This window comes from Rissa tridactyla, chromosome 7 (genome assembly GCF_028500815.1).
Source record: "Rissa tridactyla isolate bRisTri1 chromosome 7, bRisTri1.patW.cur.20221130, whole genome shotgun sequence".
Taxonomy (NCBI): Eukaryota; Metazoa; Chordata; class Aves; order Charadriiformes; family Laridae; genus Rissa; species Rissa tridactyla.
Window position 1 is genome coordinate 38,405,133 of NC_071472.1, and position 26,746 is coordinate 38,431,878.

The following is a 26,746-nucleotide window of genomic DNA, read 5'->3' on the forward strand; positions in this document are numbered from 1 at the left end:
CAACTTTTAGACTCCTGTATTTTAAAAAAATGGTTATAAGCATCTGAATAATCTACCACCTCGAATACATGATATGGATGCAAAACGTTTGGAAAATAAGACTCAAGATGTTCAAGAATTAATATAATTAAACGAATGCATCGCTACCTATGTGTGCATACCTGGAAATCAGAACATACTCGCAAAAAACCTTGTCTTCTAAAATGAGCTTTCTCTTTAAATTACTTGAATAACAATAATTAAGCTTCAGAAAATTCTAGAGCTGGTCTTTGAAAAAAGATTTGCTACATAATTTTGCTTGAGTGATTACTACAGAAGTGGTCCTTCCAAAAACTGAAGTCCTCAATTCCAACACCACTTGGATCTACGATTTTCCTCTGGCCTACAGTAGAGAAAGCAAGGTCTGCATCCCACGCGACAACTGGAGGAGAATTCAGATGTCTGGATCTAGCTGAGTGGGGTTTTTTCTTTTCTAATTGCTATGAGGCTACACATGTAAGGGGGAAATACCTGTAAAACACTCCACTTCAAACGTACACAACACGAGAGAAATTCCCAACGGAAAAGCAACTAAGTGCTCTACACTTACTTGACCTGCAGGGTGCATATTCCACAGATTTAGATCCTGCGAGCAGGTAACAAGTTCCTACAGGCTCTCTCTCTTGTTTTGTTTCAGTCCTCCAGTGGTACAATGGGGCACAGGCCTAAGGAAGGTATAACATGACAGTGAGAAATCAAACTTCTCTTCAAAATGTTGGGGAGGTATAGAATAATACAATGGAATTCCAATTTTCTACAGAATAGTAACCAAAAGAAATTTTGGCAGATGTACCATGTGTTATTAGAGAAGATTTATACTGTGAGCGCTGGGGCAGAGGTATCATCATCAGTTTGTATTTTTAGAAATAGCTGATTTATTGCAAGAGTTTTAGAAATAATGATTTGTTAAAGCAACAGGTGTAAAGAGTTCATCTAGAACTTTTAAGACATTCTAACTTCAGGAAAACTAATTCTACTACTTTCCTCAAAACCAGACAAAAATGCTACAACCTTTGTTCATAAAGACTTTAAAAAGGCTATCCGATAAATTCTGAAAAAAGACAAGTCACACTCATTAGTGGGATTTTTCTAAATTCAGAGTTATCCATATCTTTTCACATTTTCTTCCACTAAAGTATCCCAGTACGGCGACTTTTGAAAGGCATCAAAAACCTACCAGAATTTTATCATTTTTGGATCTCACAGAGGCTCCAAACCACTGATGAGACTTAAATTCCAGTGGATCATCAGGAGCAAAATCTCTGTTGCCTACAAAGAAAATGAAAAAGAAGCATAATTTTACAGGAAACTGTACAGTAAGAGTAAAAAAAAAAAAGCTAAGTCATTGGTTTGATGCATATAGAGAAAAGCAGAAAAGAATAACTTTGGAGGACATCACCCTTTTGTGGAAATAGGTTTTAAAAACAATTTCTTCTTATTATTCATTTTTACATCGGGCGCCAAATACAGCTATTTTTACATACAAAGCATTCGTACAATACTTATTTCTTGTAAGAGCGCAAAGTTCATAGCACCTTTGACATTAACACAGTAAATACCTCATAGTTGAGATGTTGGACTTTCAAGTCAGATTGCAGCACTGCTCAAGAATCAGTGCCAAAGCCAAGTTAGGACTAACGCTTCTAGAAGAAATGTTGCCCTGATTAAATCACGTGAGTTTTGCCTTTGGCTAGAATTGGGACAGAAATTCTTCCACTATTCTACCAAGTGTTGACATCTCTATTCTGAATGCCACAGCAGTGTACAAAGCATGGCAAGTAGCACGCTTACAAGCCACAAGTAAAGTCAAAGGGTATTCAGAAATAAAAACGTTAAGAGAGTTTGCCATACAGAAGAGTAAGTTAAATACAGGATAATTTGCACTGGTGTCTGTATGTTAACTGTTCAGTGATGAAGGCTGGAAGCAGCAACTTAATGAGTGGTATTTCCACAAGTGTGAATGTCAAAAGTCTTTAAATCATCTTATGTTTCTTACGTACTTTTCATAGGAACAACAACGGAAACTTTGCCAGCCTAACAAGAAAATGGATGTAACGCTGGGAAAACATATCTTTTTAAAAAAAGTCACCTGAATGGCTGTTTTAGAGTGCTTAAAGCTAAAGGAGTCAATGAGGCCAACAGCCATGCATCACTTCCACAGACTGCTGGGGGAATCCCCGAACCCAACCCCGCTATGAATCAGAGACCTGTGACTACTTGAATCAACGCCTCCTTGCTTGTCTCACACCTTGTAAAGAATGTTTTGTCTCCAGGAACTGTGTTGCTTCCATTAGGAAAATCCCATGAAACGGACAACAAAAGTCATTCTAATCTGCAGTCAGTCAAAACAAGCAAGTATCTGGACTACTTTTGCTCTTACACTAGAAGTATTTAAAATAAATGCCGGGTGCGAAGCATCACAGAGAACTACTGTGGTTTTTCTGATTTCATCAAAGGTAATTAAAAAACTCCATTTCCTTCTGTCACCCCCTCCTCTACTCTCTTATTGAGCAGGTGCTAAAGACATGGAGAGCCTGACGATGAGCTCACCTGCACAGGTTTATGTACACCTGAACATTTGTACTGTCACCTTTGCACGGACAGAAATGTAGTTCGAAGACCTGCATGTCACAGTCTCATAGCACAGACAACCAAAACTAGATCCAAGATGTTTTCCAAACAGGTAGTTGTCTCAAGCACGCTTCTAAAATCTCTCTTCCATCATCCTCTTTTCTCTTCCTTGACTTTAATTCATGAAAACCCACCCACGGACAGCTTTGCTCAAAGGATGCAGTTGCATGACTGGGTTAGTTTCAGATGAAGCTGCCACCAAAAGGGGTAGAAGATCCCATTTGCTCCTGTCCATATGTTCCTGCTGCCAGCCCCTGTCTTGGCACTGCTACCTTTTCGTCACCTTTTCACACCTTACCTACTAAAAAAAAAAAATAAATATTGAACCGGATCAGGGATGAACCCGGCTGACTGCACGGGGAGGGAAGTAGTGCTGACCTGCTGGGGAGACGACAGGAACGTGTGGCTGAGAACTATAATCTTTTTGGTAGCATTGGGAACTTAAAATTGGTTTATTCTGCTTGTAACCACACGCAAGGTTACGCGGCCTAGAAAGTCAGATTTGGCTTCTATCACCTATTTGTCCAGCTATTGTCAAATACAAAGAAATCTCTCAGCTTTACTTGCCAAACAAAGCTTTAAAAAATATAAAACTTGGGATTAGTTATGGCATGGTATTTTACACCTTGCTCTACTGTTGGATATTTATGCAATGCTATATATCTATGACTAAAATGAAAGATGGTATAGCAGTTTAATAGTGTAAAGCAGAGTCCTAATGTGCTAGGTACTACAGAAGTGTTTAGGAGGTAAATATCCCTGTTAAGTTTAAAACAACAGGCAACAAGTAGAAGGAATGGTCTTGCCGCAACAGCAGGTAAGCAGCCATTCAGCATTATCAGCAATCTGATTTTATCACAGATGCTAAGGAAATTAGTTCCTTCAAGTTTCAACTGAACGCATCAGCTGAGACAGCATAAAGGAATAAAATAAAATAAAATTAAAAAAAAAAAAAAAAGAGAGACAGATTACTGGTGCCCTGTACCTATGGGCTATGTTGATTGCACTGGAGAAGAGGGGACCCAGTAGTTTAACCAGCACATGCTGCTGAAACTGCCCCTCTCTGCCTTTTCCCCGTCTATCCTTGAACTGCAGGCACTGCCCCCGGCCAAGGAAGAAGCAATGTCCAGCATGGCGACTGGACATGGATTCCTTCTCTTCTCAGTCTTTCTCTCTCTCCCTCAGTCTTTAGGAGACAAAACTATTTTTTTTTCTACAGAACTGAAAAAAGCCCTAATTCAGCTCTAAATTGAGAATATTATTGGAAACCTCTCTTCAATTTTATTTTAATAGGTAAACATCTAGGCTTTGAGACGCAGTCAGAAGCTGACGTATAAAAAACTGACATCTCCAAATCAGAAAGCAAATGAACATGACCCCAAGTTTATTATGTTCCAAATGTCATGACTTCAGAAGCTAGCATCGTAGTTTCTGAAGGCCTAAATAACAGATTAGGAATTCTTATGCATAAAAAAAATCACCACCACATAGTAAAACATGCTCCATTAGGCGATTTGGCTAAACAAATTGTATTTATTTATAATACACTACCATTGCAAAAATATTTTACATACTTCTTAGCCAAATTGTCTAATGTCAGTGCAGATACACATACCATAAAAGAACATCTGCCACAAGGTTAAGATGCCTTACATTGAGCTTATCCTGTATTCAAAGCTTCAATAGTTCTCTAAAACTAAGGGTGGGTGTCTTGGGGAGAGGAAGCTGTTGTTCAGCTTCGGACTGGCTGTAACACAGGAAACTGCACTAAGACAAAACTAGATCCAGTAGAAAGTATGTATGTTGGAAACATGGAGTTCGCAAACAAAAAACTGCAAACCTTAAGTAAAAGTCGAATCTGATGTTAACTCTCTACTTAAGAAGGAAGGTAATCTTTATTTACCCAGCCCCATTTGAAATTCTCCCCAGGAAAACACTGTGTAAAGAGATTATGAGCCTTTCCCTCAGGTCCAGAAGAGAAACTGATTTTATGAGGAAATCTGGAAAACACCTGTCATCGAAAATTCCCTTGCTTTTAAGGAGAAACCATTTATGTTTCTGTTCTTGACGGCGGAAAACAAACATAAAGTATACTTAAATGTGAGCAAATCAGAGTTAAATACGGTGGTTTAGCTATACTGTAAAGTAGATTTGTCACAGGAAGATATAAGACTGACTTCAGCATTTCTGTGTTTTAGTATAAATAAAGACCTTGACTGTATTATTATATTACCATGGTATAATTTTTCAGTGTTAGTTATAAAAACACACACCCCCACCCCAAAAAAAAACCACCAAAAAAAAACCCACCAAAAAAACCCCATAAGCCTTCCCCCATAACCTTTAAAAAAAGTACCCACATTAAATGAAGCAAACTGTAATACGGGTAGGATTTAAACCTACAGGGATTTATAAATTCAGATCAACATTTTGATATAATACAGTCAGCCTTACTGCTATAATGATTCTTATAGCCACTGCTGTTTTCCTTGTATTTCTGAATTCTGCTCAGTTTGGAGTGCTTCAAGAATACCTTAGAAATATCTTTAAACCAATGATGCACATTTTAAACAGGCATTCAAACAAATATATCTAAGCAATATAAAGAATGTTCTGACTAGATTTATTCACAAAAACGTTCAGAGTTTTTACACAATGCAATTTGTCAGACTAAAATGCAGCCGCTACCGGGACCTCTGCTTGATGGGTCGTTAATTCCAGGATTATGTCATTTGACCATAGGGTATTTTTTGCATCTGTAAAGGCAGCTCATGCCGTGGTTTTTCCTTTGCTGCTCATTGTAGTAGCCATCACATGATGATTTTACATAACTCTTTCATTAGGGAAAAAGGGCCGACGTGCCAAGTCAACTGCGCTTTGTCTCACAAAGTACTGTCCAGGTGGGGTGATGGGCTTGTCCAGGCAGGAACAGAACTGCTTTAAAAATTCACTACATGGGTGCGTTGCTGCTGCTGGACCAATGGAATATTGTCACCTCACTGCGCGACACAGGATTTAAATTGATAAATGGGAACTGATGCGGAGGAACGCTGAGTAGAAATTGCAGAAAAAGGCAGAAAATTATAGGCTAAGCCATCTTCCAAGTAATAATAAAAAGATCAAAAGTTCTTTCAATGCTGAATTTCTTTTGGCTATCAGCTTGGGATAATTTGCACCTTCCTTTTCCAGTGTAAATGTTATCAGTTACAGAAACAATGGTATTACCACAAAATGATAGCAGTTGAGTAAGCGGATCGAGTCGTAACTTGCAGGCCGCCGGTTTGCATGGTAATGAGAAAACTGAACTAAAACATTTGCCACTGATGTTGAGTACCAGACTTAACTGAGATAAACGTGAGGCAAGAGGCAGTGAACTGATGTCATCATACTATGAATTCTGTGAAGTTGTAAAATGTAAATAGTCACCCAATTAACAGAATTTCCATTGAAATAAACCTTTTTGTAACTAATTATGCCAATTCAAAGTAAATCATGTTCCCCCTTCCAGGCAAAGGGAAACTTTATGCTGCTAGCCAATGAGAAAGACAAACTTAAAAAATACACAAGAGCACTGTTTTCATAATACGAGAACCTTGCGCCGTATAAAGCTAGCTATCTTCCACCCAAAATCACAGCCATTTCAACCTTGGTTAATGAGGCAAGAGCGGGGGCATACAAGCTTGTATTTACTTGAAACTCCCCACACTGTGAGGCAGTGGATGGTTTAGCAACTTTGGTGTAGCCACAGTGTTTTGTTAATGACTCAGGGAGAGACGGGAATACAGAGCTTCCCACACAACTCCCCTTCCCTCTTCTGAGATACGAATGGTGCTTCTTTCCCCGGGCGGTGCTGGAACAAAAGCATCTTTTCCCTTTGCCTAATACAAGAAAGATGCTATTTTTTATTTTTTTTCCAACTCGTCATAGGGTTGAGATCCAGCTACACACGCGCAGAGCCAACAGTATTCATGAAGGAGTCTACCTAATCACAAAAGCATGAGCATTTTTCCACTGTCAGCTATAACAACGTGCGAAGGAGGTTTGATACATTCTGCCGCCCTCTTTTGTATTCAGAGCAGTACCCGGAGCCCCACGCAGAATTTGGTTACAACATCACTCCCGATAAGGATAACAACCAGACTCCAATGGGACCGAGGCAATGATAGATTTGGCGAGATAAAAATCAATCCGTTTTACTACAAATGAATGAATGGTCTTCGCAAGATTTATGACTTTGTTGCTGACTACATCGATAGCCTTTGAGATTGAAAGCCCCATACAGATTGCACCCTAATACCAACGAAACCGCCAGCTAAAAATAAAACAGTACTTTAACAAAGCATGTTATTTTCACAAAACACCAACCTACCCCATATTTCCTTATTCCAGATGTGGAAATGAACAACTGACTCATTTGCACAAATGATCAAAATCTCCAAAAGGCAAATATAAGCTCATGACACTCCGCTCCAGACATAACTTCCCAACATCAGGAGATGCTGTGCAATGCTACGGCACGAAGCTGCGCAACGCAGTTAAAATACCCACTTCAAACTAAATAGGTCACAGATAGATACAGCCGTGCCAAACTGGTGGTTTAGGCTTCCAAACAAAGACTCCTATTGTCTAGAAACACCCACTTGGGGATAGAAGAAAAAAAAAAAACAAAACCAAAAACAAACAACCAAAAAACGTGGAAAAACGTGGAAACATAAGGAGGAAACAGGAGAGTTTTTGTAAGTATTTTCCTTTTCAAAACCTTCTTTCTCATCTTTTATCACAGATCAAAATAACCAGTCTCAGAAGAATTTAAGAACAAACCATTTCTCTAAAATTACTCTGGTGCGTCAAAACACATGGGAAAGGGAGGAGGGACAGGCCAACAGTCAAAGTGATAAAATTTTATGTAGCCAGAGGCTACACTGAATTCTTTTTCCAAAGCAATAAAAACACACCACACAGAGATGAAAATATTTGAGCTGCTCTTAGTTTTCAGTATTCAACAGCTTCTGTAAGTTTCCCAATTCTTGAATTTTGAGATCTGACACAGAGAATGAAAGCAGTAGGGAAAGCTTTTACCAAAAGCAGGAATGACAATTTAGCAGCGCGTCGACCCATTCTACCGTGTGTCTCAGAAGAGCAAAACAATACACCGTCTGAGCAAGCACATCTTTCTGCGCTAAAAACGAGATCTGCTCAAGATATCTGCAATTCATTAGCACAGAAGTTCAAAGTTGGTTTACGAGCATATTTTCCTTTGTAACAGTTCATAGAGCTGTCTGCATTTCATCAGATTATTTCAAATGCAGAAGCTCTCGAAGCAGTCTCGGTACTGCACTTTTTAATGCTGCCATAAAGAGCTACGCTTTTAAGCATCCTGTACTGGAGCAGGTACATTTCACAATTAAGGGTTTCATTTAAAAACTGTCAGGTTTTTGCAAGAGAAACTTGATCGTCACAAAACTGTTTTGTTACGCTTTTAGGAAGAGCCATGGGAGCATGAAGAAATGCTATTTCCACCAACCCACTTCCCAGTGTTCTTGACTGATGAAGAGCTAGAACCCCAGAGATGAAAAGTAAAATAATAATTATGAAGAAAATTGTTTCCTTTTGGAAAACAAGCACATAGGAAACTCATTTGGTTTACATTATTTTGCTACATATTGCTCACATGTGTACAATCTGATTAACTCCAACTGGTTACATGGGTCTCTGAAGAATTTTTCATTTGTCAGAGTGAAAATTCAGAGTGATTCTGCTCTCTAAAATTCCACGGCCAAATAATGGAGGTATTTATCTAGATGTCAGACAATTAGCTAAGCGTATCCACCCTGCTATTCCATGCATGCCAAACTGACTTGTTGATTTTCCTAAAAAGCACGTTTGACCACCCCTCCGCTCACTGATTTAGTTGTCTGGCTCAACGAGCTTTTGATCCTCCCCTGGCATAGAAAAAACATGGTTAATTTTATGCACAAAAAATGGACAACTACACAAAATAAATATAACTCGCAGAAAAAACTAACTTTTCGAGAATATTTTCCCTTAGCAAGATTATGGAAATACTTTCAGTAATATTCAGGTATTATCTACACACAAGCTTTGCTGTGCTAGTCTGTGAAGGCTAGGGAAAGGACAGAAGGGGAAGGAGAGTAGAAATCTTTAAATCAAATGTTTTTGGAGCTCTGTCTCAAAACCGATCAGAAAGAGAAAACAGACTGCTATATTAAGTGCATTCCTTATACAGTTTACCCACAAGAAATATGTTTTTCCTGGAGAAAGCTGCTGGCAGATGAAGTCAACTGCTTGCTAGAAACTGTTAAGCTTTCTAAGAGAGGAACCATCTCTCCAGTCACTCTTGCAGAAAGAGTAGTACTAGGGCTCGGAAAGCTTAAGAGCGGTTTTCCCACCATTTGCTTTCCCAGATCCTTTATCCTTTGTAAGATTCAGAACACTCCCCTATTGCTATGGATTAAAACAAAAAGTAAACTGAACTTTCAGTCACAAAACTATCTGGTGTGGAGAAGGGTTAAGAATGAAGACAAATATTTACCCGCCTTGACCTCTAACTTGTGGGTTTTGGTAATTTGGATGTGAAACATAAAACACCTTGCAAACGAAAGGATTTACTGATATTGCTTACGCTTATGACAATTTTGGAGAATATACAAACTTGAGAATGTAAATTTCCCCCCCAGCGCTTTTCCTGAAGAAATACAGCCTCCTACACGCTCTGAAAGTTAACAGAGGGGAAAAAATCCTAAGTATTTTACATAACAATTCAATTGAAATTGTGGTAATGCTGTGGCAACTGTAGTAAGAAGTCAAGATATAAAAGAATATAAATATCGAATACAATATTGAGTACAAATGAAATACTGAGTACAAATACCAAAAGGCTGGACCAGATCATCCTTGAGATCCCTTCCAACCTGGTATTCTATGATTGTGCGGCTCAGAAACTTTAGTTTTGTGACAGTGGCACGTTTAGCTTCTGGCCATGTACACACAAGCACATGCAGCACAGCTATATGCACCCCTGAATTTGAGGGCATTTTCTACCACACATGTTTGTCATGTAATTTTCACATAGTCATAACTACGTTAAATCAAAGCCAACTGATGTCAATGCTAAAATGCTCAGAAGCCCCACAGCGAAGCATCTTTACATTTGGGAAGTGTTAATGTGCGATATAAACATTTTGTCTTCCAAAGCCACCATGTATACCAGAACGTCAAAAGCAATTAGTACAATATGCACAGAAACACACACACATAGACATATGTAAAGAATATTCTCTGAGTGTATTTTTAAATGTGTGTAACCTCTGTGCTGGGAGACCTAAGACAAGGGGAGATCCACCTTCCCCTTTGCAAGCATATCACTGATTTAAATGAGAGAACGTGCTATGTAGGAACAGTGAAAGAACGACTTCTTTCCGGCCAGCAGCTTAAAAATTGTAATATATGCCTCTAATGAGGGAGTTTTATGTTACAGGCTGGTGGGGAGGGCATGAAAGGCATAAATACATATATTTTCAGCATGAGAGCTATGCGAGTTCCATGAATAGACTCCTATTGCCCAGAGGCCCCCCTAAAGAGCCAACCTGTCATGCACAGGAAGGAAGAAACAAAGTGGTAAAATTGGTACTACCGGAACTATCAGCTTAATGACTTATCACTTTCCTCCAGAGGAGCTGGGGTGAGGGTAAACGCAAGTACGAAGCAGTGCCGTCATACGGCAAGGGCCTGAACAACTCCTCCTCCAAAGATGAATGCAAAGCAGCTAGTACCTTCTCTCCTGGGCTACGTAATAGCTGTTGCATTTGTCTCATGTAAAGGACCAGGCTTCTGTGCCAACATGATACGTAAGCCAAAAGCAAGCGTTAGAAAATAAAACTCAACTCTGTGCAGTCACTGCTGCGCAGCTGAGCTCAGCGTGGCCTTTGTATGGATGGGGAAGAGAAAAGGACTAATAAAGTTGGTGGAAAACTGAACTATAAACAAGTAATGTTTAATAAGAAAAAAATAATAATTGAGAGAGGAATAAACCTCGCTTGCTAGACCTCTGTAAAACCCTACTCTCGTATTTATCAGTGATACAACCAGGAGACGAGTGGACAAAGGCAACCTCACACAGTCAGAAGATGACTCGCTCTTTCCGCCATTCCCTTGCTATGTTCACAGCACAGAAACACGGCTCTTCCTTGCCCTCAGACACTGGGCGTCAGATGCAGTGACCTGGCCTGGTCTGGGATCCACCAGCTATGCTATCTGGTACAGCAAAACAGCAGAAGGAACAGTGACATGCCTTCTAGTAAAGATAATTTTGCAACTCCACATATGGAGTTTGGCATCAACAGGTAAACAGAGAAAAGCCACAAGTACGAATGTTCTCATTATTTTCATGGGTCAGATTTCTCACTAGCTCCGAAGAGACCCATCTAATTAATTTTGCAGAACCTGTGCTGCTTTTCCCAGTGACAAAACAGCTAAATAATCTTGGAGGGAAATGAAAAATAAAAATCTGCCTGTATTGCAAGGCTAAGCAATACCTCTGGGATTACAAATCATATTACACAAGTGTTGAAGTAGTGATGGACGAATTCTTGCAGAGGTTCTGTTCAGTCATCTACAAAAAGCACCTTGGCATTAGCACCACGAATCCGTGGTTGAATCTTCTGCTACGTATTTCCTGCAAAGCGAGTCACAGGTCTTCCCTCAGCGCCTTTTACCACAGGAGGCGGGGGCAGGCAGGAGTGCAGCTTTACACTGTGTTGGCAGCAAGACGCTGTCATCGTAACGTAGGGAGTCAACCATTGTATTATGTACAAAGAAAAAGTCATTTTATTTTGTCTCAGGGCATTTATTATTTTAGTATACTGAAACACAATGCCCCTTTTCACCCAGAGAATAATTGACAAATGCATTATTTCCCAATTCGTTGCCACAAAGCTGGAATGAGTTAAAATGTGCCTGAAAGAAATCCTCTTAAGCCATTATGACCTGCTATTTTTACTGTTCAATTTCAAGCGATTAACATGCCCGTGACTTAAAGGCAAATTATAAGCAAAACACTATTTGTTTGCCCAGTAGTATATACCTTGAGCACAGACACACAGCAAAGCAGCGTGGCCTCTGTATCTACTCTGCCTGGCACATGGAAAAGCCTATTGCAAATGTTCACAGTATAAACAGATAAACACACTGCAATTCCCACTGGAAGATGCATCTAGAACCTACCCAGGTAGCTCATCTTTCCCTACCAGCAGGTTTTTGGCTATTATTTTTGTGGTGATTATTAATTAGGGACATATAGATTCGTTCTTTAAAACAACCACCACATTTGTATTCTAGTAAATTATAATCCCAAAGTAAAAACAAACAAAAAAAAAATTAAAACCTATTTTTGCTGTCACACACTGATGCAGCTGAAACGTCACACTTCACACCTTACCAGAGATTTTAAGTAATCTGGCAGAAAGGCTCCTGCAGAGTAAAGTGACGTGACTGATAATGACATAGGTTTTGTGTGTACCGTTACGTACTTGTTTTCTTCCCCCCAGTGGAACTGGTAACATAATAGTTTTCAGAAAAATATATGGAGATTTCAGAAATCTGAACACCAACAATATTTTGTGGGCATACCTTGACAATGGAATTGGAAGAAGAGCTTCTCCACTGCATCATACACAATGTACGAAGGCTGCATAATAGCCTTTAGGCTGCCAAGTCAAAATACCAGCAAACACAAGAATGAATTACAACCAACTAGACGTTAAAAGCACAGGTGCTTCCTCTGCCCTACTACATGGGTCTTGCTAATCCAATCCCATGACACGGAAAGGTTTTTCCGCTGGCCCGAAACACGCTGTGGAAAACAAGATTCAACACTGAGTGGCTCCGGCTGAAAAGCACATGCAGTGTGTTCTCATCTGACCTGCCACAGTTTGTGGAAATCACTGTGTGCACCGGAGCATGAAGACCAAGCGAGATGTTTAATGTCAGCATTGCTGCCGCTCAGCTTTAGTCTACTTCAGAACTGACCTGAGGCACCCCGAGTGCTGCTATCGTAAGTGTCACAAATACTATGAAGCCATCCAAGGGGAAAAATAAAAAAGTACTTTTCCCCAGTTTGAAGTTTATACGCCCAGTTTCAGATTCTTCTTCTTCTGAATATCTCTGCATACACCACCTTTGCTGATACTAAAAAAGTACGTTTCCTCATATACCGTGTTCTTAACAGGCAATAAATCCCTTGTGGTCTATTGAGAATTCGGTTGCTAAATGTTTTAGGATTGCTGGAAAGTACAGAAGAGAAATGTAAACAGGTTAAAACAAAAGAAGAATAATGTATGCTCACTCAGGCTCTCAGCACATACCAAGGACAACAGAATTCTCAAAGGGGGGGGAACAAACAACAAAAAAAAAAACACCCCACCCACTAAGCCTTGACTAGTTGCCAGTCCAAAACTGGCTGCATTCACATCAACCATCAAAAGGTCCCCCATGAATCTGAATCCCTTCTGCACTCTCACTCTAGGAGTAGAGCACAGATACCCCATCCTCCCCCACAGCAAACTACACGTTACCTGTGGAGTCAAATATAATCGGCTGGCAATTTCTATTGGAATTCCAGTTACATTTGAGCACCTGGCCTCCTTCTACAATGTTGTGCTGGGTAGTGTTTGCTTTTGGAGCTCCCACCAGAAGAAATATCCTGCAGTAAAAAGAAGAAATAAAACCAAGATTTCAAAACCTAAGGTACAGGCATTTTTACTTTATGACACGTGAAGGGTTAATAAAGCAAAAGCCTTGCCCAATCAAATCTAAATCTGACTATAACTACTTCGAGTTTCAGAGAAATTCATATTACGTTTAGTTCTTGGGTCCCTCTTTTCTGCAAGCAAAAGCACGCAAAAAACCTGAAAACATTTACCACAAAAGATAAAAGTATTCTGTCCTACTTAAAATGATTTTTAAAATGAGATAAACACCTTTTATATTCTTTTTTCCCTTTTAAAAATATGTATGTATGCAGCAGAACAGGAAATTGTGTTACTTCTGTAATTTAAGAAAGTCATCGGCTGGCATAATTTCTGGTTAATTTTGTCCTACCTAATTCAATGAAGTCAGTCAAAAATGGAAACAACACATAAACAAAACAGTAGTGCTTCTGAGCTCAGAAGGTACTAAGTGGTGAGTCAGCCCAGCGTTAGCGAATGCTCTTTTAAGAAGAATCTCCAGGTACTCAAGTGACTGTCAACCCCAGGTTCGCCTATTAACGAATCTTTAGTGAAATTAATTACACAGCAATCATTTTTCTGATTAAGTTTTGTTGCGCTTTTATAAATCTCTGATTATATGAACATGTTAAGTGCACTCTGAGCAGGAACTGCTACAAGATTATGCCTGTGCAGGTGGTAAAATTCAGAAGTTGTGAAGTAAGGAACAGACTTAATGAAAAGCCAGACCAAACAGGGTTCTTAGCATCTTCCAACAAGGCCATCAGAGGTCTTGGAGTTCCTGGAAGATGCTGAGATACACTTGACTCATCAGCACTTTCCTTAGGAAGCCAATCTGAAGTACAGAAGACGACAGATAGGAGACATAAAACTAAATGCTTCCTTTTATCAGAATCTTCTCTGTTGTTTCCATTTAGCCTGTTTAAGAGAGCTTGCAAGTCTTATCATCCCGTATCAGGCATGACGGTTACTTAATTTTCAAATCGTGTTAAGCAGAACAAGCTACAAGACTGGTTGGAGAGAATGTCTACAGGTAGGCAGATCCAGGGTGAACAAACATGTTCTGGTTTTCAGAGTCATCTTCCAGACTTCACTTTAGTACATGGTTAAGTCTATATTTCTTAATATGTAAATACCAGGTATAAACACGTAGCACCTCCTCAAAGCTAGATTCGTATGAAGACCAACACAGACACAGACTACTAGTTTCCAACTCGCTTGAATTTGCAGAACTTTAAAAATTTCCTGGTGTGGACCCTGACAGGAAATCTAGGCTAGCTGGCAATCCATTTGTTTCCCTTAGTTGCCATTCGTCGACTCTCTAGATTCCAAGAGCAAGAATTTGAAATGCTTTAATCAACTTAAAACATTCTCTCTGGGTGTAACAGAAATGCTTAAAAATAGACATCATAATGCCAAGTAAAGAAACACATTAATTATTACAACTACAATCTATTAAACAAGCGGTAGCTTGCCTCCCACTTTACTCCTGTATCATTAGCATTTGGGAAGCCCCCCAAATTAAATACTTGTTTAAAAAAATAAATCATTCCCCTTCTAATAATATATTTTAAATCTTTCTTAAGACAATCTTTATGATGAAGTTTATTAACAAGATTACCAATAAAGGAATCATTACGGGACTCCATGAAGGTTTAGTCATCTCTTTTCCCAAAACAAACCAACAAAAGATATGCATTTTTATCATGATAGACCAAATCAGCAGATTTTGTCATAGGTTTTATAATAATATACAAATTACCTAAATACAAAGAAGTCTCTAGTCCGCATACTTTGGGAAAAGGGGAATACAGAGGGAAGTGCATTATTGCCATGGGAATACACCAGCTATACTTTGATACCGCCCATCTCCCACATGGTGCAACCACCTGCCCCAGCACAACGCTGCCAAGACTGGAAGTGCATCGACATCCTCAGCAGTTCACGTTACCCAGGTGGACTTACAGGAATAATCACTTGCCAGTGCTTTGCCAGGGGCCAATAAAGAGAAACTGGTATTTCCATGTACTTGTATACTGGAAGACAGACTATCAAATGCAATTGTTTCAAAACACGGCATGTATGAGAAGCCTTTTTCAGTTTTTATAAAGTTATGTTCAGTCACTTCGTGTTGTGGTTACGCCCTCTGTCAGGCACCGCAGAGCACCCTGATACAAGACTACCGCTTTGACTCCTGGATTAGGTCTTTCATACTGGACTTCTAAATATGCTTTATTTTGGTATCCAGCCGGTCAAAATAGACTATGAAACAGCAGCTTGAGCATCCAAGAACTATTAACACTCCTTTGATTGTCAGGCTAGACAGTCCAAATAGCTTTAGCATAACTAAATTTACTTCATCTCTAGTACTCATGTAAAGAAAAAGTGATAAAACAGAAATTCACCAAAGCAACAACAAAGGTGTAGGAACCAAGTGACACACACGACACTCAACAAGGCTCGCTTTACTGAACAGTTTTTGCTGATCGTGCCGCAAAACAGGTCACTCCGTTTTCTACCTAACATTTAACTGCAGCCATTGCTGAGCTCGCTGTTCATCGCCACGTTTCTTTCCCCTCCAACAGCTTGAGGGAATCTGCAGGCGTTCCAGGTCTGCGGGGCGGGTGTGTTCATCCTTCTCAAATGATGGGGAAGACGGGGCCTATGTCTAGAGGACACGGCACACATGTATTTATGGCTATTTCAGGAGGCAAAATGATCAGTCTCCATAGGCATAAACTCAAAATTTAACACTGTGATGAGTCTGTTCCTGCAAAAATTGCATAGCTATTTTGTTTCAATTATGAGCTTAAATTTAAGATAAAGTACAGTATTAGACTTTAGCTTAGCAGATACAGACTAACAGGTAAAAATTTAGTCACAGCTAAAAATTGAGCAGAAAAAATTTGCTTAAAAGTATGGAGTCTTCCACGCTGTCTGAAAACCACTAGTATTCAAAGTTTAGAAAAAACAAAAACAAGGCAACACTATTTCTTTTACAGCCACACACTTTGAGGTCAATAGTTATTATAAAAATAATGGAAAGGTTCCAAATAGTGATTTCAAGGAGAGCTGGGTCACATAATTCCTTATCGGAAAGCAAGAAAGAAAGTTTACTACGTGCATTTACCAGTCTCCTGACAACCCTGCAGCCACACATGCTTACTAAAAATAAAGGGAGGAACACAAATAGAACCTTTTTTCTTTTAGTACTAAGACTTACAGGATTAAGATAGCACAGAAAGATGTCGCAACGCACGCAAGTTAAGACAGGATAACTTCTAGTATTTGTAGGCAATAAAGAAAAGCAAACAAGGCTGGATGATGTACTGCAAAAAGGCTTGCTCAATAGTTAGAGAACCTGTTTATAAAGTTTTATGAGCTAAAGACTGAGAGAGAGTGGGAGAGAAAATCCCCTCAGCATGATGAAAGCCAACAGCTTTTCCAGCTTTACAGCCCTTTCTTAAGATGGGAAAGGAGGGAAAAAAAGTGGCAAAAGCTGGATCTTAATGTAGCCCGCAGTTGAGAAATACAGACTAATTCATTAAGGCAACACCATGACTTTGAAGCTAATGACACAACTATTGAAAAGCCTGAAACACACCAGCTACTAAACATTGCCTAATTTTCGTTTAACGTGAAATGAGACCGTATTCAGGAAGCAGATGCAGAGGGTATTTACACGGAACTTTTTCTTCTCTAGACTGCTCAGCAGCTTTGTGACCCGCACAGAGAGCGCGCAACTCACACGAAGCGCTTCTGCAAAGCGCGGTCAAAAAGGAGAACAGCAGAACTGCTGAAATTTCACGAGACAAAACCTCAGGTGCCACAGGAAGGAAAACGCCATGCCTTCGTCTCTCTACGTGGCATTTACCGGCACTATTATTTACTTAAACCGCAGACTGATAAGGCAATTTAGAAAATCCAGCTGTGCAGTTTACGCCGTGCTACCGAGCCTGCCGGCCGCACGGCATTCAGGTTTTGAACTTCCCGGCAGAAGGGTGTCGGCGGGCAGAGCCCCCCGGCGCGGGGAGGAGACGGAGACGGGCTTGGGTGCCGGGGCTGGCTCCCACGCCGGGGTCCCGCTGCAGGGACCCCCCACCCGCCCTTGGTGCCGGCCCGGCTGAGGGCGGGGCACGGGGGCCGCCGGGGCTACCAGCCCTGCCGGGGCAACCAGCCCTCCCGGGGCAGGCTCGGCTCCATCGCAGCGCTGCGGGGCCGGAGCGAACGGCTCCATCAATTAATCCTTCTCATCCCAGAGCCGCCCTGGTGTCAGTTCTACCCCACCCCCCCAAGCCCGCACTGTGAACTAGCAGTAGCAGCTCGGCTGCTGGCACGGGGTTCTCCCGGCCCCCCGTATCGCCATCCTCATCCTCCTCCCGGCCGGCCGGGACACCGCCACCCTCGGCCACAGCCCCGCCGCCAGCGCGCCACAAGCGGAGCGAGGGGCCGCCGGGACGGGCCCCCGCCGCCCCGCGGAGGGGCGGCCCCGGTCGCCCAGGAGAGGACGGGACAGGGCACTTACGAGGATGGGTCGGGAGCGAAGAAGTCCACGGCGAAGCCGAAGTAGCTGCCCGCGGGGCCGGAGTAGACGGCCGGGTGCTCCACGTCCAGGTTGAAGGCGCTGCCCGGGGCCACCGCGCCGCCCAGCAGCACCAGCAGCCACAGCCGCGCCATGGCCCAACGCCGCGCAGCTCTGCCCTGGCAGCGCCCGGCCCGGCGGGAAGCGGGGGGGGGGCGGAGGGGCCGCCTGTTTCCCGCGGCGGGGCGGGAAAGCGGAATCACTTCCTCCCGCCCTGCGCCCAGTTCCCTTTTCTCCTCGGGACAGGGGCGGCAGGAAGGAGAAGCGGCATCATGTGGTGCCGGAGGCGGGCCCTGCTCCGCACCGGGCCGGGGCCGCCGCGCCGCGCCCGCCCGCGCGCCTCGCCCTTCCGCCGGGAGCCGGCGGGCCCCAGCCCGGCCCCGCCGGGGGAGCGGCTGAACCTGCGGGGCCATGAAATCGCAGCTGGGGCGGGGCCGGGGAGGGAAATGCTTGCCCCGCGATCTCCCCTTGGTTAAGGCACCCGAGTTTTAAAACTTAAATTTCTGCTGGGACCCGAACCCTTGGGGGGGGGGGGGTAAAGCGCTATTAAAAAGTGCCAGACGTAAGAAGAGGGGGACACATCCACACTCTGTCTTACAAAGTCTTCCTTAGTAAGACTTTCTCGGTGAAGCCCTTCTTACGGAGTCTCGGAGACAATCTGTTTTGGGAAATCTGCTGACATAAGCAAAGAGTGAAGTTAAGTGCCACTGTGGATCCATCCGTGGAGGAAGACAACAACGATTTTCAAACAAATAGGATATGAAATGAAGTACTTCAAAATCCCAGGGTCACCTCTGCCAGGGAGCGGAATGCCAAGCGGCAGGTGCAGGGCTGTGAACCTCCCTGATGGAGCGCTCGCCTCCAGTTTTAGCACTGCACTACCCATCTGGAGAAGAGGTGTCCAGTGTCCAGCTTGAAACTCTTCACTCACAGTTTCTGGCCCTTGTACCATCTGTCACTAATAATATTTTAGCACTGTCATCATGGTAGGCTGCTACCAAATCCCTCGTAGCCTTACCTGCATCAGCCTACAGCGGAGTCCAACATGTGCTTAGTATAGCAGTGTTTCAGGAAAAGGAAAACATGCTGGAACGCCTATAAAGTTGAATTAATTCTTATTCATTCAGAATCTTATTTCATAAAACCCAACGCTGTTACCATGTAATCCGTTTCACACTATTGCCACCAGAAGTCTAAACTTTTAGCTTTGCTTTTCTCATGTGAGCATGATAAAAAGAACATATGATGATACTTTAAACCCTAAATACAAGTTAAAAATACCCCATATATATTCAGTGAGGGACAGATTCCAAGTAAAGGGAATCCTGAAAGAAAATAATTTCTAAAATAAGCATATGAAAACCCACAAGCTATACAAGAAAAAGCCTCAGAAAACATGTCACGTTGAGGAAAGGTTATGCTGAGGCCCTCTTAACTTCAGTGATTAATTCGAGTACAACAATAGCTGCAACAAGAAGTTGAAAATCCTACCTTAAAGATATTGTTAAGTCATGGCTTGTTTAATTAAAGAGTGGAAATCACATCAGTTGAAATGTCTTTCTAAAATAACGGTATAACTCCTCCCAAAGTTTTGAACAGGGTATGGGAACCACTGGTGAAATTTTGGCCTTCTATTCTATGAGACAAATCTGTCAAGTTTATGCAAAGTAAGTTTTGCACGTTCAGTTCTAAAAATCGGGTGCATCAGGTAGAGGTAACAAGATGCAGAATGAGCAAAATTAGATGCCACATACTGAGAATGTTTTCAATGGAGAGAAATCATCGTGGCAGAAAGTAACTAATCGGGACTACTGGTAGGCAACTTAATGCACTCAGAAGCATTATGTCTGTAGAACTGCTAATTAACCTACTGAACAAGAGAGACGATTTCGTAATCATTAAGTATTCTTGAAGTTTTGATGTAACTGCCTTAATTCAATGTAGGCAAATTAGTATATTAAAACTTTGACCTAGGTCCATTTAACATTGTCTGTCTTCTTTTCATTTTAATGAATTATTCTTCATAGAACCCAAGGACCTTTTCACAGCAAAAAAAAAAAAAAAAAAAAAAAAAAGATGCTTTCTTTATCACCCACTAATGAATCACATCTCAGAATTAGTATCAGTTTCCTGTTTTCCCTCGTAGTGCGAATTTACAGTCACTCTTGGGGTTTTTTTAAGTTATGTCCTATCAGCTTACGTTTACTGATACCACGGTATTCAGGTTTTCAAGAAAAAAAAGATGTGTAACGTATAAAGGATCCCAAGAGGAAAAACTGAACATTGGTACTGAGCGATAATTTAAATTTACTAAATGAATAAAGTTGCTTTGAATTAAGAGCGTTAGCATTGTTGTATCTTAATACAGTCAGAGTTTATATTAACACGCAAGCTAAATTAGTCTTGAAGCCAACAGAAAATACAATAGAGTAAGAGAAAGAAGCAGAATAATAGCAACATTTTAGAAGCTGGATGTAGGATATGTCAGCGATATTATTCACCAGGGACTCTTGACAAGCCTACTGCTACTTGCCTGCTATTAAAATTAAAAAAAAAAAAAAAAATTGGAAAAATTATAAGTACAGGAGGAAAAAGAAAACAAGGCTAGAAAGCAAGAGAGGATTTCACAGTAAATTGTTTCCATTGAAAAGGGGTTGAGAGTTAGCTTTTCATTTTAAAAATCCTTTATATCTGAACTGTTTACTCCCATCTGGAAGTACGTGCATCGCCTCGATTCTTGCACAGCCCTGCGGCGCTGTTACTCCGCTGTAAGCAGTAACTAATACGTATTTTTCATCCAAAATCTGTATTTGTTTTAATGTAGGTTTTGCATCAGCCTCATGGCCTACAAGGAAGAAAGCCCCAAACATTTCAATTTATTCATTCTCACAACTTTCCCGTCTGCAGTAAGTATATCACAACTTGACAAACAGCAGAATACAGACGCTAATTCTTTTGTTGCAGTAGACCCGTGGCAGAGCCAGCAAGAAGAACCAGGTAAGCCTGCGTTCCAGTCACTCGTTCTTGCTGCCAAGTGATAATAATAATTCCTTAAGGAAGCCAAATCAAAAATTCTTATTCTGTCCAGAATAGGAGGAGAGTTCCTACACCTAGACCTGATACTTGTTGCTAATTTTCCCAAATTTGCTGCCTCTTCATAGATTAAAAAAAAAAAAAATCATTAATAAGATTAAATTTATTGTCATTTACTGACTACTCTCGCACAGCTATTGTACTACAGACTTGATCAAAGCAAAACTGCAGATGGGTTAATAAGTTCCCAAATTCTAGCAACTAGACAGGGCAATAAACTAAAAGAAAAGAAGTGTTTTATGTGTACTTTGATCATTAAGTCATCAGCTTAGGGAAAAGGAGGATTTATTTTCTCTACTTGATTGTATAGCTTTACAACATTATACAAACAGTGAAGGGTAAGTTATTTTTAAGATATTATAATTGTTTTACCAAATGATAAGTTTTGGCTTCCTAAGGATTGTCCATGCAGCACTACTGCTTGTCGTCAGCGAATTGCTAAAAGACAGGCATAACTCAGGCTTTATTACATAGAGTCAGGGGTTACACATCCCTAAGGAAGCCTTTTCTGAAACCATTTCCTGTCTTCAAGAAGATAATCACTTTTTCAACAGCTGTTTTCGTGCATATCTGCTTTCTGCCATCATTTGGGCCAAGAAAGGTGAAGCAGCCTGTTGTTTTCCTGACTCAGCACCGGGCACCCTGCTCCGCTCCCACCGAGTTTAGTCACCAGTGTCAAACGGAAGCGGTGGCGTCACGGCTGTCTGGCCTTGATTCAGAGCACAGAGGCAATCGGTCTAGACTGCCTGCGAGCGTAGCCACATATCCCTATATGGTATTACACCCCCCTGCCTCAACATGGGAAAAAAAATCAAAGCGTACAGGCTTGGGATTATACTTCTAATCGAAGCCAAGCTTACTGTAAATGAGGGAAAGTATTTTCTGTTGCAGAAGAGACCGAGTGATCCCATTGCTTACATTGCGCTGCTACGTCTGACAGCATCGCAGACAGAGGCATGAAAGCCTGAAACAGACTTTGCTGTTAATGGAAACACCCTGCCAGTGACAACGTGATTTTTCTTTACTAGCTTGTTTGGTTCTCAGCACGACTAACAAATAGATAAAGAGCAGCTACTGAGATCATATTATGGAATGTAAACAAATGAATTATATGTTTCTATATTTACTCTCCTGTTATCTCTAGCTTTCAATTTACAGGCCACTAAGCTATTAATTGGTGAAAAATTAACCACTAAGAAGTAGGCAAAGAACTGGGATTCCTTTTAACAACAATATACTGTTGTATAACGTACGTAGCTCGCTCATCTCGCACAGTGTCTATTGTGTCCAGAAGGTGTTTCTGTATTTCTGCTTCTCCTTCCCCACTGAAACAGCTCCATAGATGCTACGCGATGTCAGGCCACTAGCTGAAAAAGCTCCATCGCCCTTTACTACTGCAGTGGAAGCTCCTTTATGGGCTGATTCTGTCTTCAGATTAGAGCCGTGCTTCTGGTTTTATCGTGCAGAGCTAGTAAATACACAGCAGGCACAATTAATAAAAGAGTACTAATACTACACTTGAATAAATAATCATCCTTACCTACTATCTCTTCATTGCTTTCGCCTCCACCTTTTTCTTCATTTCCAGAGAAGGTAAATTGCTCGCTGCGTGCCATGAATTTAACTGCACCTTCTTACACTCACACAAGATCCTCTAGAAGACCCTGCTTTTGCACAGTTCCCTAAAGGTGAGGAAGAAATCATTATTCATCCGTCATCATATTCTTAGTTGTATCTAAATTTCTTTCTTAACCTTTCCCTTCTTTTGGCTGTCATTGCTTTCATTCAATTTTCAGTACCATCCTTTCTGATGAGACCATCAACCATAGCAAACGCATACGGAGCACATTACTAGAACACACGCACAGTTTTTATTTAGAAAGTGGAAGTGACTACACCTGGCAGAAACACTTGTGAAACAGTATTCTACTAAGAGCAAAGAGAAACAGAACACTCCCTGTAGCCAGGATCTATAGGCACAGAAGACAAGGGTCACTTTCTAGTAGATTTCCATTTATGGAGAATTCCCAGAAGACAAGAGGCATCTTCTAGTTTTCTTACATTCCTGCCTGCTCCTGGTTATACAGAAATACCAGAGATCCCTGGTTCCTGTTACAGAGATATTGCCATTCCTGTCATCAGTGCAAGTAATCCATTTAGTAAAAGCATAGCAATTTATGTACAACTTTATTCCCTGGTTTTTAAGAATTTTTCCTATTTTTTTTTTCATTGTGCATTTTCGAAGTAATCTAATAAAGCTCAGTCTCAAAGAGCAGCTGTCTTTGCTATACCAGAAACATAGTGCCACATCGTGCCTTGAAGCATCTGTCCTCTAGTGCTCCTGTATTACAGTGACACATCTACCTCGTTGCTAAAGGACGGAACAAAGCAAAGTTTAAAACTCATGAAGAATTCCCTGGTTAGTGATACAAAAAAAAAATTCTTCAGACTGCTGTATGCTTAGTAATGAGTTCAGACTTTAAACATGTTGAAGAACTATACGGCAAAATAATAGTAGCATGCAGAGCAAGTAGGATTGAAAGGCAATGGAGTGAAGTAGAGCCAAGATCCTTGCTATCTGATAGGGAAAGGGATATTATGATGTGTTACCACTTCAGAAATCCTCTAACAAATTAAACCTGTTACTCTGAATGTTCTTTTATACTCAAATACTGCGACCTTCTAGTGCTTTTGTAAGACAAACTGACACAGAAAAAGATATTTCCCTCCTCTCAAAAAGCGTTTCAGGACTTTGAGCCCAGGCATCCTGTGCCGCGATAAACCAGATCAGCCATCAGCTCTAGTCTTTTGACTTCAGAAGACACGTTACCATCTTACAGAATGCCCCAGAGTTCAAACTTGTCCTCTCTCCATCCAAAAATACCCTTTCTCCCAAAACAAACCAAGACCTAACTTCACCCTCAATTTTAAAACCGCTACATTTTGATCTTCTATATCCACAGAATACTGTCCTGTCTGGCATTAACATTAAACCAAAGCATGTTGTTACCTACTGGTGACTACATCTTTGCTGGGTTAAAGAATAAATTAATGTTTAAGTCAAGGAATAAAGTTAAAGAAAACAGATCAATACAGAATCAGGTCTCTAATCATTCTAACAGGCAACTTCGGGGGGGGGGGGGGGAGTTTAGTGTGTTTTGTTGTTTGCTTTGTTTGGATTTTGTTGGGTTTCTTAAGTTATTATTGTCTGCTTTTAAGACATCAGCCGGCAATTGCCAGGCAGTTGTTCCAGTAGACTCCTAGTTAGGTGCTTCTGAGGAAGACTTCTGAAATACACGGGTTTTCTTCAGCTATCAAAAAGAAGCCTGCCAGTTAATACTGACAACAGTTATCAGGGACAGAAACTGAAGACGCTTCTGTGCTTTGAATAAAAAGCGTATTTAAAAGCTTTTTTCCTTTTTGCTGTCTTGGGGTAAAGTCCTCATTCCACTTCTTCCTGCCTCCCCAGAGATACAAAGAATGGGCAATTATTTATGTATAGCAAGTATTCTGTGGAATGCTAACTTCATACTTCTGCGTGGGAGACACTGTGCGGGAGAAAATCTAGAATCACTATTTATAGAACGTAGTTTTTTTGTATTGACAAGAAAAAGACTGAAAAGCCTGTGGTATAAGGCTAATACTGCTGACGCAAAGTGTAGTTCTGACACCCACCAGCTTCTTATTCAAGGAAAAAGTTCACAAAGGTGAGACAATGGCAGTTAAACTCCTTCTGGTTCCTTATAGTTTATCCCCTCTCCGCATTTTTTAGTCTAGTCTGGTAGACGTTTGAAGAGATAAGGTCTTTGCTACGTCCTTTCTGACCAACTTTCCTAATCCTTCTCTCTGTTTTACAAACAAAACTCTAGAGTGTTTTGAGCTGCATTAGGAGAGCACACTACGGGACAATATTGTGCTTTGCTCCATGCCCGTGGAGGGAGCCCAACGGGAGATAGCTTAACCAACAATTACTACACCAGTTGATATGGATTGGAGAGGTCAGTCAGAAAAGCCTCCCTTATGTAGTGTTTATACTTGGAACAGGGAGAACACAACAAAAGAAAGTGACGAAGAGTCAAGATTAAAGGTTTATTGACTAGAAACTTTGCTGTTACCTGACTTTAAGGAGGCATTTCATTACAGCTATAGAATTCTCGAAGTGGAGGTCAGTTCGTCTTTTTCTTTAGTCTACTGTTCTGAAACCACGACAACTGAACTACTTGACACGTCAGACATTACTAAGATTGGTAGAAAACATTGACTGAGAGTTTGCAATGGATTTGTATTATTGCATAGAGACCAAACTACCATAACGTCTTCAATCCAGTCTTTATATGCAGTGTTCAGAGCACAAGACTGGCGGCCTCAATGTAAGAAGGTAAACCAAGGAATAAAACAGGAGCAGAGATTAAACACGAACAGGACAAAAGGTCTCCTAGAATAGCAAGCCTGTTAAAATTTATTAGATGTCTGAGAAATGTAAGGTTTTAGCTGGTTTTCTACAACTACAAAAGATGCACTACACCCGTATTATACGCTGACAAGACAGTTTCATTCCAGCACAGGTCCAAGGATGCAGCATCCGTAGAACACGCTTCCCTAATGGCTGACTGTACAGAGAATATCCCTTTGCCTTGTGAACCTTTGTGATAATTTGCTTCTCTCTTCCCTTCAGGAATACTTCTTTCTACTTTCCATACATTTTATATAGCAATTTAGGTGTTTTGTTTAGGGGTTTTTGTTTGTTTTGTTTTTTGTTTTTTTTAAAGGAAAGTTGTGATGCTCTTCTCCATTGTATCTTGCTTTAATTTAGGAGTCCATCTCATTTTTGAATTGTGATTGGGTGTATTTCAGGAACATTTCTAGTTTTAAGCCAGTCTTGCTCAAATTTACGTCCAGATGTATTACACTCTGTAAAATTTTTCAATCACAAATGTAAAATAAAGAGATTACCTCTGAGGTCTCTTTCAGATAAAATAGCAGCGTTTCATTTGTGTTATGATCAAAAGAACTGATTATTTTTGCCATTAATTTCAATAATGTGCTATGAAGGAGCCTAGTGTGGTCACATATTAGGGCTATAACATCATAAATGAATAAAACATTTTGGCCTTATTGCTAACACCAGCAACAGCCACTCTCTGTAAAAAGACAGAGCATCTATTGAAATGAAAGAACTAGAAGTGACAGACTAAGCCAAGGTCACTTCTAAGCCTCTAATACTAGTGCGAGGGGAAAAAGAGAAGGGCGATTTACTGGTATCACTGTAAAAGCATTTAATGTGATCGTAGCTACATAGAATACAACCAGTACATAACCAGGAACAAAGACTATTTGCTTCATTAATGATTTTTCTGACTAAGGCCCATTCGTAGCAAAGAATCGAGCACCTTAAGAGAGAAAGTTTCTAATTTTGTAAAAAAATATTTCTAGCACTAAAATACATGAAGAGATTGTGTTCTTCATAACTTAAAAACATCAATTCCTTTTTTTATATCCGCTTTCTCTACTTCGCATCAAGTCAAAACAGAGGAAGGCATAGGATATATATTATAGCAGCCTTCCAGTACCTAAAGGGGGCCTACAGGAAGGATGGGGGGGGACTCTCTGTCAGGGAGTGTAGTGATAGGACACAGGGTAACGGCCTCAAGTTGAG

The 26,746-nt window shown here is 40.9% G+C and overlaps 1 protein-coding gene across 1 annotated transcript in view; it reads right to left on the reverse strand.

Annotated features, from left to right (window-relative positions):
• The window catches only part of ITGAV (integrin subunit alpha V), a 51,683-nt gene extending 33,478 nt beyond the window's left edge, over positions 1 to 18,205 (reverse strand). The window contains exons 1-4 of the mRNA XM_054209030.1: positions 17,941 to 18,205; positions 13,263 to 13,390; positions 1,217 to 1,308; positions 590 to 704 (exon numbers count right to left, since the gene is read on the reverse strand). Coding sequence (XP_054065005.1) covers positions 590 to 704; positions 1,217 to 1,308; positions 13,263 to 13,390; positions 17,941 to 18,092 — 487 coding nt within the window. The 5' untranslated portion in view covers positions 18,093 to 18,205. The remainder of the gene's footprint in view (positions 1 to 589; positions 705 to 1,216; positions 1,309 to 13,262; positions 13,391 to 17,940) is intronic.
• Between the last annotated feature and the right edge of the window lie 8,541 nt (positions 18,206 to 26,746).